Source organism: Nycticebus coucang, chromosome 7 (genome assembly GCF_027406575.1).
Source record: "Nycticebus coucang isolate mNycCou1 chromosome 7, mNycCou1.pri, whole genome shotgun sequence".
In the NCBI taxonomy this organism is placed as follows: Eukaryota; Metazoa; Chordata; class Mammalia; order Primates; family Lorisidae; genus Nycticebus; species Nycticebus coucang.
Genome location: NC_069786.1, coordinates 92,783,471 through 92,796,025, shown reverse-complemented (window position 1 = coordinate 92,796,025; position 12,555 = coordinate 92,783,471). Strand labels below are relative to the sequence as shown.

The 12,555-nt window shown below is 38.9% G+C and overlaps 1 protein-coding gene across 1 annotated transcript in view; it reads left to right on the top strand.

Annotated features, from left to right (window-relative positions):
- Positions 1 to 12,555, top strand: part of DNAH7 (dynein axonemal heavy chain 7) — a 324,659-nt gene that overhangs the window by 281,654 nt on the left and 30,450 nt on the right. The window contains exons 55-57 of the mRNA XM_053597477.1: positions 8,468 to 8,644; positions 10,682 to 10,843; positions 11,460 to 11,660. Coding sequence (XP_053453452.1) covers positions 8,468 to 8,644; positions 10,682 to 10,843; positions 11,460 to 11,660 — 540 coding nt within the window. The remainder of the gene's footprint in view (positions 1 to 8,467; positions 8,645 to 10,681; positions 10,844 to 11,459; positions 11,661 to 12,555) is intronic.

Genomic DNA, 12,555 nt, shown 5'->3' with positions numbered 1-12,555 from the left:
ATTGTGGCATGTCAATGATCTTTACTTATAAATCTTGTGTAAATAGATGTTCCATAGACTACACACTTGAAGTTTAGAAATACTTGTAACATTTTCCAGAGGACCATTTTTTTGTGATACTTCCATCTGCCAATTGTTACTTCCAGTTGAGTAAAGTTACAAGCTAGTGGAATTGTCAACATAATTTGGAATGTGGTATATATACACAATTCTATGCTAGTCTATGACCAGGTATTCAGTGAGTGATTCAAAAAGTATTTTCCATTGCTTCTTTTCCTGAGCTATCCCTGTGTCTTTCTAAAGTTGGTAAGCTTTGCAACCTAATCCTGCTGGCAGCCAGAAGTACAAGCAGCAGAGAGGCTACAAACCAGAAAGGCCTTACCTATGAACTGTTTTGGTGTTTTCGGACTTGGCACTCAGTTGAACTACATTGGGGAGAGCTTGAGCAGGAGTGAGGAGAACTTTGGGCATTGTCTAGGGCCCCAGACTGAGCCACTGAGACAATGGAGCTAATAGTGTTTGGCTGTGGGCCGCAGGGAGCAATTGTGAGAGAATTGCCCTGGCAAGCTCCGCCCTCAGGGTCGCAGAGCAAGGATCGGGCAGGAGCTAGTAACCTAGTGACTGAGCAGCCTAAAGGCTGGGACTTAGCTGCCTTACAGCCTTAACCCTCAGGGGCAGAGTAAGACCAGTTTTGGCACATGGGAGCCTCAGGCTATTGCCCTGGTTAGAGTGCTGTGGTGTCACAGCTCATAGCAACCTCAAACTCCTGGACTTGGCGCCACCTGGACCTCCATAAGAGCAACACCGTGACTCGTGACCCATGACCCGCACCCGCCGGGCCTTCCACGCCATCACCAGGAACTGCAGGAGCCAGGCAACCCTGCGTCCTCCCTCCTGTACCCTCTGTGCCTCCACACCAGCCCGCTCGTCTGGCCAAGGACTCTGGTAGCCACATGCACTCTGGAGCCCTCCCTGCCTCTGCACAGAGCCCTTCTCCTGGCCAGAGACTGCTGGAGCCTTGGATTCTCTGTGCCAAAGTCACGGGGCACCAGGCACTCCTAGAACAGTGCACATCACCACCCGCCCTGTTATTGGATCCGGGTGTGTCACACTCCAGAGCTGCTTCCACAACCAACACTCTCTGGCTGGGGCAGCCCCAGAGGAACTACACAGGGTCACTCCCTACAAAGATCCAACAACAATAGAGTGATCCCACTGGGGTCTAATCTTGGAGACATACCTCCCCAACTCTGAGAATGGCCTGAGGCAGCGGTGAAAAACAATCATGAGGTGAAATCAACAGAAATACTCTGGTAATATGAATGATCAGAGTAGATCAACTCCCCCAAGGATCAATGGGGCAGACACAGCACAAAATCCCATGCAAAAAAAAAAAATAGCTGAGATGTCAGAAATCGAATTCAAAATCTGGATAACAAATAAGATCAAATTAGAATTCCAAGCAGTAACCCAAAAGATACCTCAAGAATTCAACGAATTCAAGGACCAAATGACCAAAGATTTTGACACATTGAGACAAGAAGTTGCAGCCCTCAAAGATCTGAGAAACACAGTAGAATCCCTCAGTAACAGAATGGAGCAAGCAGAAGAAAGGATTTCTGACATTGAAGACAAAGCTTTCAAACACTCCCAAACTCTCAAAGAGGAAGAGAAATGGAGGGCAAAAACAGATCACTCTCTCAGAGAGCTTGGGGATAATTCAAAGAAAACCAATATTCATCGTATAGGGATCCATGAAAGTTATGAAGTGGCTTCACAAGGCACAGAGTCTCTTCCCCATGAGATTATGAAGGAGAACTTTCCAGACATGCCAAAAGATTCTGAAATTCAGATAGCAGACAGTTTCAGAAATCCAGCACAACTCAACCCAAATAAGACATCCCCCAGACACATCATGATCAATTTCACTACAGTTAATATGAAGGAGAAAATTCTGAAAGCAGCCAGATGAAAGAAAACCATCACTTACAAGGGCAAGAATATTAGAATAACTGCAGATCTCTCTGCTGAAACGTTTCAAGCTAGAAGATGATGGTCATCGAATTTTAATCTCCTAAAACAAAATAACTTTCAACCCAGGATCCTATACCCAGCTAAATGAGTTTCATTTATGACGGAGAAATTAAATACTTCAATGACATTCACATGTTGAAGAAATTTGCCATAACTAAACCAGCTCTCCAGGATATGCTCAGACCTATCCTCCATAAAGAACAGCATAATTCTCCACCACAAAAGTAAACCTGCCCAGAAAATTTTGATCAAATACCAACTTCCACAGTCGCAAAAGGATTAAAAATGTCCACTGGATGCTTGAAAGGCTTATCAATATTCTCAATTAATGTGAATGGTTTAAATTGTCCTCTAGAGACGCACAAGTTGGCTGACTGGATACAAAAACTCAAGCCCGATATCTGCTGCATACAAGAATCTCATTTTACATTAAAAGACAAAAATAGACTCAAGGTGAAGGGATGGTCATCTATACTCCAGGCAAATGGAAAGCAGAAAAAAGCAGGTGTTGCAATCCTGTTCACAGACGCAATAGGCTTTAAACCAACCAAAATAAGGAAGGATAAAGATGGACACTTCATGTTTGTTAGGGGTAATACTAAATATGATGAGATTTCAATTATTAATATTTATGCACCCAACCAGAAGTCACCTCAATTTATAAGAGAAACTCTAACAGATATGAGCAACTTGATTTCCTCCAGTTCCATAGTAGTTGGAGATTTTAACACCCCTTTAGCAGTGCTGGATAGATTCTCCAAAAAGAAGCTAAGCAAAGAAATCTTAGATTTAAACTTAACCATTCAACATCTGGACTTAACAGACATCTACAGAACATTTTATCCCAACAAGACTGAATATACATTCTTCTCATCAGCCCATGGAACATACTCCAAAATCAACCACATCCTGGGCCACAAATATAACCTCAGCAAATTTTAAAAAGGAGAAATTATTCCTTGCATCTTCACAGACCTTCATGGAATAAAAGTTGAACTCAATAACAACAGGAACCTGCATACCCATACAAAAACATGGAAGCTAAACAACCTTATGCTGAAGGATAGATGGGTTATACATGAGATTAAGAAGGAAATCACCAAATTTTTGGAACAAAACAACAATCAAGACACAAATTACCAGAACCTCTGGGATACTGTAAACGCAGTCCTACGAGGGAAATTTATAGCACTGCAGTCCTTCCTCAAGAATATGGAAAGAGAGGAAGTAATAACTTAATGGGACATCACAAGCAATTGGAGAAGGAAGAACAGTCCAACCACAACCCCACCAGAAGAAAAGAAATAACCAAAATCAGAGCAGAATTAAATGAATTTGAAAACAAAAAAATTATACAATAGATCAATAAATCCAAAAGTTGGATTTTTTTTTTTTAAAGATCAATAAAATAGATAAACCTTTGGCCAACCTAACCAGGAAAAAAAGAGTAAAATCTCTAATCTCATCAATCACAGTTGGTAATGATGAAATAACAACAGACCCCTTAGAAATTCAAAAAATCCTTAATGAATACTATAAGAAACTCTACTCTCAGAAGTATGAAAAACTGAAAGAAATCGACCAATCCCTGAAAGTATGCCACCTACCAAGACTTAGCCAGAATGAACTGGAAATGTTGAACAGGCCTATATCAAGTTCTGAAATAGCATCAATTGTACAAAATCTCCCTAAAAAAAAAAACCCCAGGACCAGATGGCTTTACATCAGAATTCTACCAATCCTTTAAAGAAGAACTAGTACCTATATTACTAAACCTCTTCCAAAATATAGAAAAAGAAGGACTATTACCCAACACATTCTACGAAGCAAACATCACCTTGATCCCCAAACCAGGGAAAGACCCAACAAGAAAAGAAAATTATAGACCAATATCACTAATGAATAATGATGCTAAAATACTCAATAAGATCCTAACAAACAGAATCCAACAAAACATCGAAAAAATTATACACCACGACCAAGTGGGATTTATCCCAGCATCTCAAGGCTGGTTCAACATACGTAAATCTATAAATGGAATTCAGCACATAAACAAACTAAAAAATGAGGACCATATGATTCTTTCAACTGATGCAGAAAAAGCTTTTAATAATATCCAGCATCCCTTCATGATCAGAACACTTAAGAAAATTGGTATAGAAGGGACATTTCTTAAAAAATAGAGGCCATCTACAGCAAACCCACAGCTAATATCGTATTGAAAGGAGTTAAATTGAAATCATTTTCACTTAGATCAGGAACCAGGCAAGGTTGCCCATTGTCTCCATTGCTCTTTAACATTGTAATGGAAGTTTTATCCATTGCAATTAGGAAAGAAAAGGCGATCAAGGGTATCCACATAGGGTCAGAAGAGATCAAACTTTCACTCTTCACAGATGATATGATCATACATCTGGAAAACACTAGGGATTCTACTACAAAACTTGTAGAAGTGATCAAGGATTACGGCTTGAATATGTCTCAGGCTACAAAATCAACACCCATAAATCTGTAGCCTTTATATATACCAACAATAACCAAGCCAAAAAAACAGTCAAGGACTCTATTCCTTTCACAGTAGTGCCAAAGAAAATGAAATATTTGGGAGTATCCCTAACAAAGGATGTGAAAGATCTCTACAAAAACAACTATGAAACTTTAAGAAAAGAAATAGCAGAAGATGTTAACAAATGGAAAAACATACCATGCTCATGGCTGGGAAGAATCAACATCGTTAAAATGTCTACACTACTCAAAGCAATATATAATTTTAATGCAATTTCTATTAAAGCTCCATTGTCATATTTTAAAGATCTTGAAAAAATAATACTTCATTTTATATGGAATCAGAAAAAAACCTCAAATAGCCAAAACATTACTCAGCAACAAAAACACAGCAGGAGGAATCATGCTACCAGACCTGAGGCTGTATTATAAATCAATAATGATCAAAACAGCATGGTATTGGCACAAAAACAGAGAAGTAGATGTCTGGAACAGAATAGAGAACCAAGAGATGAATCTAGCTACTTGCCGCTATTTGATCTTTGACAAGCCAATTAAAAACTTTCAGTGGGGAGGGCGGTGCCTGTGGCTCAGTCGGTAAGATATATACCGAGGGTGGCGGGTTCAAACCCGGCCCCAGCCAAACTGCAACCAAAAAATAGCCGGGCGTTGTGGCGGGCGCCTGTAGTCCCAGCTACTTGGGAGGCTGAGGCAAGAAAATCACTTAAGACCAGAAGTTTGGAGGTTGCTGTGAGCTGTGTGAGGCCATGACACTCAACCGAGGGCCATAAAGTGAGACTCTGTCTCTACAAAAAAACAAAACAAAAAAAAAAAAAACTTTCAGTGGGGAAAAAATTCCCTATTAAACAAATGGTGCTGAGTAAACTGGCTGGCAACCTATAGAAGATTGAAACTGGACCCATACCTTTCACCATTAACTAAGATAGACTCTCACTGGATAAAAGATTTAAACTTAAGACATGAAACTATAAAAATACTTGAAGAAAGTGCAGGGAAAACTCTTGAAGGAATCGGCCTGGGTGAATATTTTATGAGGAGGACCCCCCCAGGCAATTGAAGCAGTATCAAAAATACACTACTGGGACCTGATCAAACTAAAAAGCTTCTGCACAGCCAAGAACATAGTAAGTAAAGCAAGTAGATAGCCCTCAGAATGAGAAAAAATATTTGCAGGTTATACCTCCGATAAAGTTCTAATAACCAGAATCTGCAGAGAACTCAAACGTATTAGCAAGAAAAGAACACGTGATCCCATCAAAGGGTGGGCAAGGGACTTGAAGAGAAACTTCTCTAAAGAAGACAGACACACAATCTACAAACACATGAAATAAAGCTCATCATCCTTAATCATCAGAGAAATGCAAATCAAAACTACTTTGAGATATCACCTAACCCCAGTAAGAGTAGCCCACATAACAAAATCCCAAAACCAGAGATGTTGGCATGAATGTGGAGAAAAGGGCATACTTCTACACTGCTGGTGGGAATGCACACTAATACATTCCTTCTGGAAGGATGTTTGGAGAATACTTAGAGACCTAAAAATAGACCTGCCATTTGATCCTATAATTCCTTTACTAGGTTTATACCCAGAAGACCAAAAATCACAATATAACAAAGATACCTGTACCAGAATGTTTATTGCAGCCCAATTCATAATTGCTAAGTCATGGAAGAAGCCCAAGTGCCCATCGACCCACGAATGGACTAGCAAATTGTGGTACATGTATACCATGGAATATTATGCAGCCTTAAAGAAAGATGGAGACTTTACCTCTTTCATGTTTATATGGACGGAGCTGGAACATATTCTTCTTAGCAAAGTATCTCAGGAATGGAAGAAAAAGTATCCAATGTACTCAGCTCTACTATGAAGCTAAATTATAGCTTTCACATGAAGACTATAACCCAACTATAGCACAAGACTATGAGGAAAGGGCCAAGGAAGGGGAAGGGAGGGGGGAGGTTAGGATGGAGGGAGGGTAATGGGTGGGGCTACACCTACAGTGCATCTTAGAATGGGTACAGGCGAAACTTACTAAAGCCAGAATACAAATGTCTACATACAATAACTAAGAAAATACCATGAAGGCTACGTTGAACAGTTTGATGAGAATATTTCAGATTGTATATGAAACCAGCACATTGTACCCCTTGATTGCACTAATGTACATAGCTATGATTTAACAATAAAAAAAAGCTTTTATATAAAAAAAAGTTGGTAAGCTTTGATAGCCTTTTATTACTAGGATTTTTATCTTAAATTGAAGATTGTGTTCACAATGTTCTGTGAAATGGGATTAATTAGTTTACAAGAGTATGTGATTAAGAAATGGAAAGCAAGTTATTTATTACTTAAATTTTTGTGCACATATATCTTTCAGAGCAGGAGGAAAAGTACATTTGGTAGTTAATACTTAGGAGACAAATGAAACTGAGATAATTGTTTTAGTCTGTTCATGTTGCTGTAAGAGGATACCTGAGGCTGGGTAGTTTATAACGGAAACAAAATTATTTAGCTCATGGTTCTGCAGGCTGGAAAGTACAAAAAACATGGTGCCAGCATTCGCTTGGCTTCTGGTGAGGGCTGCTGTGCTCATCACCACATGGTGAAAGGTCAAAGGAGAAGAGGACATTTGGAAAGGGGCAAAACCCAAGGAGTTTGTCACAACCCATGCCTGCAGGAACGTTCCCAGGAGAACTAATCCAGTCCCATAAGAGCCAGATCTCACTATCATGAAAAGGACACTAGGCCATTCATGAAGGGCCCACCCATGACCCAAATAACTCCCATTAGGCTCCCCCACCTCCCAATACCTCCCATCGTGGGGATTACATTTTAAGATGAGTTTGGGTGTGGATGAACTCAAACCACAGCAATAATTAAAGAAATTTTGTTCATAATGTTATCTACATGCACATTTATAGCTGCTGTTTATTGACAAACTGAATATAAATTTTAATCATGGGGCTCAGCGCCCATAGCTCAGGGGCTAGGGCACCAGCCACATATACCAAGGCTGGTGGGTTTGAACCCAGCCCAGACCTGGTAAATAACAATGACAACTGCAACCAAAAAAAAAAAAAAATAGCCAGGCGTTGTGGCAGGCACCTGTAGTCCCAGCTACTTGGGAGGCTGAGGTAAAAGAATTGCTTAAGCCCAAGAGTTTGACGTTGCTGTGAACTATGAAGCCACAGCACTCTGCTGGGGCCAAGAAAGTAAGACTCAAAAAAAAAAAAATAGAAAAGAGGAATGATGTATCTCTGAGGTTATATATCAGCCATAGGGATCAACACAATACCCACTCCCAAATCAATGCCTTCAAAGGGACAGGCAGCAGGAGCACCCAGCAAGAGTCCTGTTCTTTCTCACAGACTCCCAGAAAATTTTCAGGCCTGCTGTCAAAATCTATACAACATAATTTTGCCTGTTTCTCGGGCGTACCACTTGTTTCTCTTTCACAGAGCTTTTTTTTTTCTTCTTTTTTCCCCAACTATATCAGTCCTTTCTTGATGATGTGGAAAACTTTGTATAACTTACAAACGTCTGCGACGTCTACATCTGAGCTGTGGACTTCTGGGACATTATCAGTGTTTTACAACTTAAAAGTTCAGATTTCTTCTTCATCCACTGTGTTGTGAATATTCATTACAATGATGAAAAAAGGACTTGAATTCTAGTGTCAATTACTGCCTACCTTGTATTTATTTAAGTAATTTATAATTTCTCCTATCCAACAGGCATTTACATGAACAGAGATGCCTTTGACTCTCCATCACTAATGAGCACCTACAGAAATATAGCTAGAATCCTTAGTTGTGTTTTAAAACATCTTTGAATCTGAGCATTTTAAGGCTTTAGGCAGCTTTTGAATACTCTTTCAAATATATTCTTGTCCCTTTCTAGATTATTCCAATGCTGCAAGAGTTTATAATCAGCAAATTGGGACGTGCATTCATTGAACCACCGCCATTTGATTTAGCCAAAGCATTTGGAGACAGTAACAGCTGTGCACCACTGATTTTTGTGCTCTCTCCTGGAGCGGATCCCATGGCTGCCCTTCTAAAATTTGCCGATGACCAGGTACCTTACAACAGATGAGGTTATCTGATATTATTTATTTAAAAGCAACATCTGTGGACCGCGCCTGTGGCTCAAGGAGTAAGGTGCCTGCCCCATATACCAGAGGGTTCAAACCCAGCCCTGGCCAAAAAAAAAAAAACTGCAATTGAAATCTTAAGGGGTGAGGCAAAGGCAGAAAATTGTCACTAAGCTCTTGAAAAGCTCGGTGGTCCAGAGGTTACAAACATGATACTTAAATAGCAGCACTTTCATTAAAAATAGGTTTTTCTCCAAATTATAAAATCAGAATTTGGATTTGAGGGGCATTTGCTTCTCCTTTATTGGGGAGAAGGCATCATTATTTGTACCAGTGTATGAGCTTGGATTTTAATTTATTTAAACCTTTTCTGATACTGCCTCCTCTCCATCTGTAAAGGGGGACTTTTTTGACTTTCCAGAATAATTATATATTATGGTCTCTTTGCCAGATTTTAGAATATGCTCTACTATTTATATTTCTAGGCTTTAAAAATTCAGATGAATTCAATGTTTATATTCTTAATATCAAACAGTTTAAAAAAAGAAAATAGTAATAAACATGACTGGCATTTCTGAGTGGATTTTTGCCCCTCTTGGCATAATTAAAATAACATTTTGCCCTCTCTCTTTCAGATTTAAGGGATGAAAAAAAAATTAAGTAACATTTTGGGGTAATACTAGATATTTCCAAAACAACCACCACCACCACCACTTCCAAGGAGTGCTTAATATATACTGTTTAACTTTGCTAAATCTTGTTATGTACATATTCTCTTTTAATTTTTACAGCAATCCTATGAAATAAATGGTGGTGTCTCTATTAAATCAATCAGTAGGGGCACTAAAACTTGGAGAGGTTAAGTAGGATAGCTTCTCAAAGGCCACTTAGCTAATAGGTTAAAGTACTCTTTACTAGGCCAAAAATTGATAAAAGTAATAAAAAAAATAAGAAGTCTTTTAATATAAGGAGGAAATGAAAGGGATCGGCTGTCTTGTGGTGACGTCTAAAAATCTGAAACAGGAAAGAAAACTATGAATAGACAGATTAACTTGTCCTAGTCCTAGAGATTTTTGAGTAACTTCAGTTTTAACTATTTTAAAATATAGTTATGATACTAAAAAACTGTTAGTCCTCCAGTATATAAGAACTACCCCTATGAGCATAAGCAAAACACTACACTAAGCTGAGCATAAGCTCACAGGGGTAGTTCTCATGTACCGGAGGACTAACAGTCTGACACAGAGACCTACTGAATTCCTCTTTACACCTCTCTCCACTTTGTACAACGTGTGGTTACTCTCTGGCCCGTGGGGGTCTTCAATACACTGTCCTCAGTTACCATCTCCACTTTGTCCAGAAACAGTAGTATCTAGTTCTATTTCATACTCTGCCTCTTCTACCTGCCAGGAACCTTCAGGCCTGACGTCCTACTCTTCCATCACTCAAGGCCTTTTCCAAACAGGCAGCCTGGTGATAACTACCCTAGAAAGAAGAACCAGAAACCACAAATGAATCAGGATGTGGTAGAACTGAATGCCAGGAAAACATCCCCACAGAAGTCTTTAAAGAAACTTAAATGGGAATTAGTGGCTACTTTTTAAATTCTCTTGATTTTATGCAATAGCCAAATTAATTAAAACTTAGTTATTCAAAGATCTGGAGGAAATAGGACAGGTTCATCTGTCTCTTTGTGGTTTTCCTTTCAGCTTTGGGTTTTTAGGGTTTGCTGCAAGATAGTCAGTTCCCTGCATCTCTTCCTTATGTTCAAAGTCTTGATTTTTTTTTTCTATCCCTTATATCAGCAGAGATTGTGTTTTCTACATGAACTGACTTGCTTTTTATCTAACTGTTTATAGGATTCTTAGTCAATAGGAGTTTGTTTAGGGTTGTGTATGTTTGGACCTTTGAGGGATCCTACATAGTTTAATATAGTGAATGTTAATATTTCTTGTAATAACAATATTGAGTCTTCTAAAAAATGTGATTTAAAATAACATTTTTACTATTCTTGTACACAGGGGTACGGGGGATCAAAACTTAGCTCTTTATCTCTTGGTCAAGGCCAAGGGCCCATTGCAATGAAGATGTTAGAAAAAGCTGTCAAGGAAGGAACATGGGTTGTTCTTCAGAATTGTCACCTTGCCACCTCTTGGATGCCAACCCTGGAGAAAGTTTGTGAGGTAAAAATGCAAGTTTATGTTTAGCACATGGTATTCTCTACTTAATATCCATAACATTCAAGTAACTCTACTCCTATTCTCTAATTTGGAGGGCTACAGGTTAGTGGTGTAGCTAATAGTAATAAGTTTTGATATTTCCAGGATATCTAAATTGTTCTCACCCTTTAAAATACTTTTAAAAAAAAAAATCCCTGCCTGGTTTAATTTTGAGTTATCTAGTGCTTTGCTTATTTTCACAACCTGGTTACAACAAGAAAAATAGGTTAGTCTTAATCTAGCTCTGTGGTAGAGAATTATTTCTGTAAATATTTCAGCAACATCCCTGCAAATCCAAGAGTTTCTAGAATGTCAGTTATTTTAGCCAGCTCTGAATTATATAATAGTCATATGAATTACTCTTTTTTTAAGGAGAATGGCAGCACTCTGAGCCTTCTCAGTAAAGTATGTTGTCTTAGGGCTAGACTCATTTTAAGATTTTTGCTGAAAATTGTGACAATCACATCTCTTCTTTGCAGAAATGCTTCCTCCCCCCTCCAGCCCATCCCTGTATGTATGTTCTGGAGATTGGGGGAGGGGACTTTATTTACCCTTTTTAATCTGATTTATTTTCTTACAGGAGTTAAGCCCAGAAACAACACATCCAGATTTCCGAATTTGGCTGACGAGTTACCCATCTCCAAATTTCCCTGTGTCAGTTCTGCAGAATGGAGTGAAAATGACCAATGAAGCTCCAAAAGGTTTACGGGCCAATGTCATTCGATCATACCTAATGGACCCGATCTCTGACCCCGAGTTCTTTGGCAGCTGCAAAAAGCCTGTTAGTAATGTCTATGTCTTGTTACCTCAGCCCTATAAAGCAGTTCAGGTAGCCCCTGGTGTCACAGACATGTGCCCTGAGCAAAACTGCAAATTAAATAGGCCTCCTTCACTGCCACGTGGTTGGTTTTGATAACTGATTCTTGACTGTGCCGAAGTCAAATTTTATTAATATTTTATTTTAATTTTACCACCAGCCTCATTCCTGCTCAGCTGAGATCTTGTGGGGAGTCATTAATAATGGAGCTTTCTATTTAGAAAGTCAGCTGTAAGCCATTCCCAGTACAAATGTGCAAGGTTGGAGAATCTTGTTTCAGGATATTAACTGAGCCCTGTGCTGTTTGGAGCTATATCCCTAAATTAAAACATAAAAATATTTCCTCTATATAACTATAATGACAGCCAAAATGATTTTACTCCTTGATTGATGGTCCTCATAAGGGTCTTTTTTAGCATTGCCAGGCGAGCAGGGAAACCACCCACTGCTTTCATGATTAGAATTCGGTGTGTGAATGTCTGTGACCTAAAATTGTTTCACAGTGTTTTACCATAATTAAAAATGGAAGAGTTTCTTTTTAAGAGGGGTTATGAACCTCAGTAAGTTTTTGCCATTAAAAACCTCACACTCTTGAAGTCTGAATATATTTTAAGTGCACATCAAAAGAAAACATTAAAAATAAGGAAGTACTTTAATTAAACAAAAGTGTTGGGTACTAGCACTTTGTTTAATGAAAGTTTGCATGTTTAAAACTAAGTCAAATCATACCCTAGGCAGCTGTTGTTTGATTAGGCCCAGAGAGAGCAGATTACTCCCAATAAGTGTGGAGGGCATTTCTGCATATAATAGGCTGGCCAGAGCACCTTTGCAAAATTTAACTCAACACTTTCTTTATTCT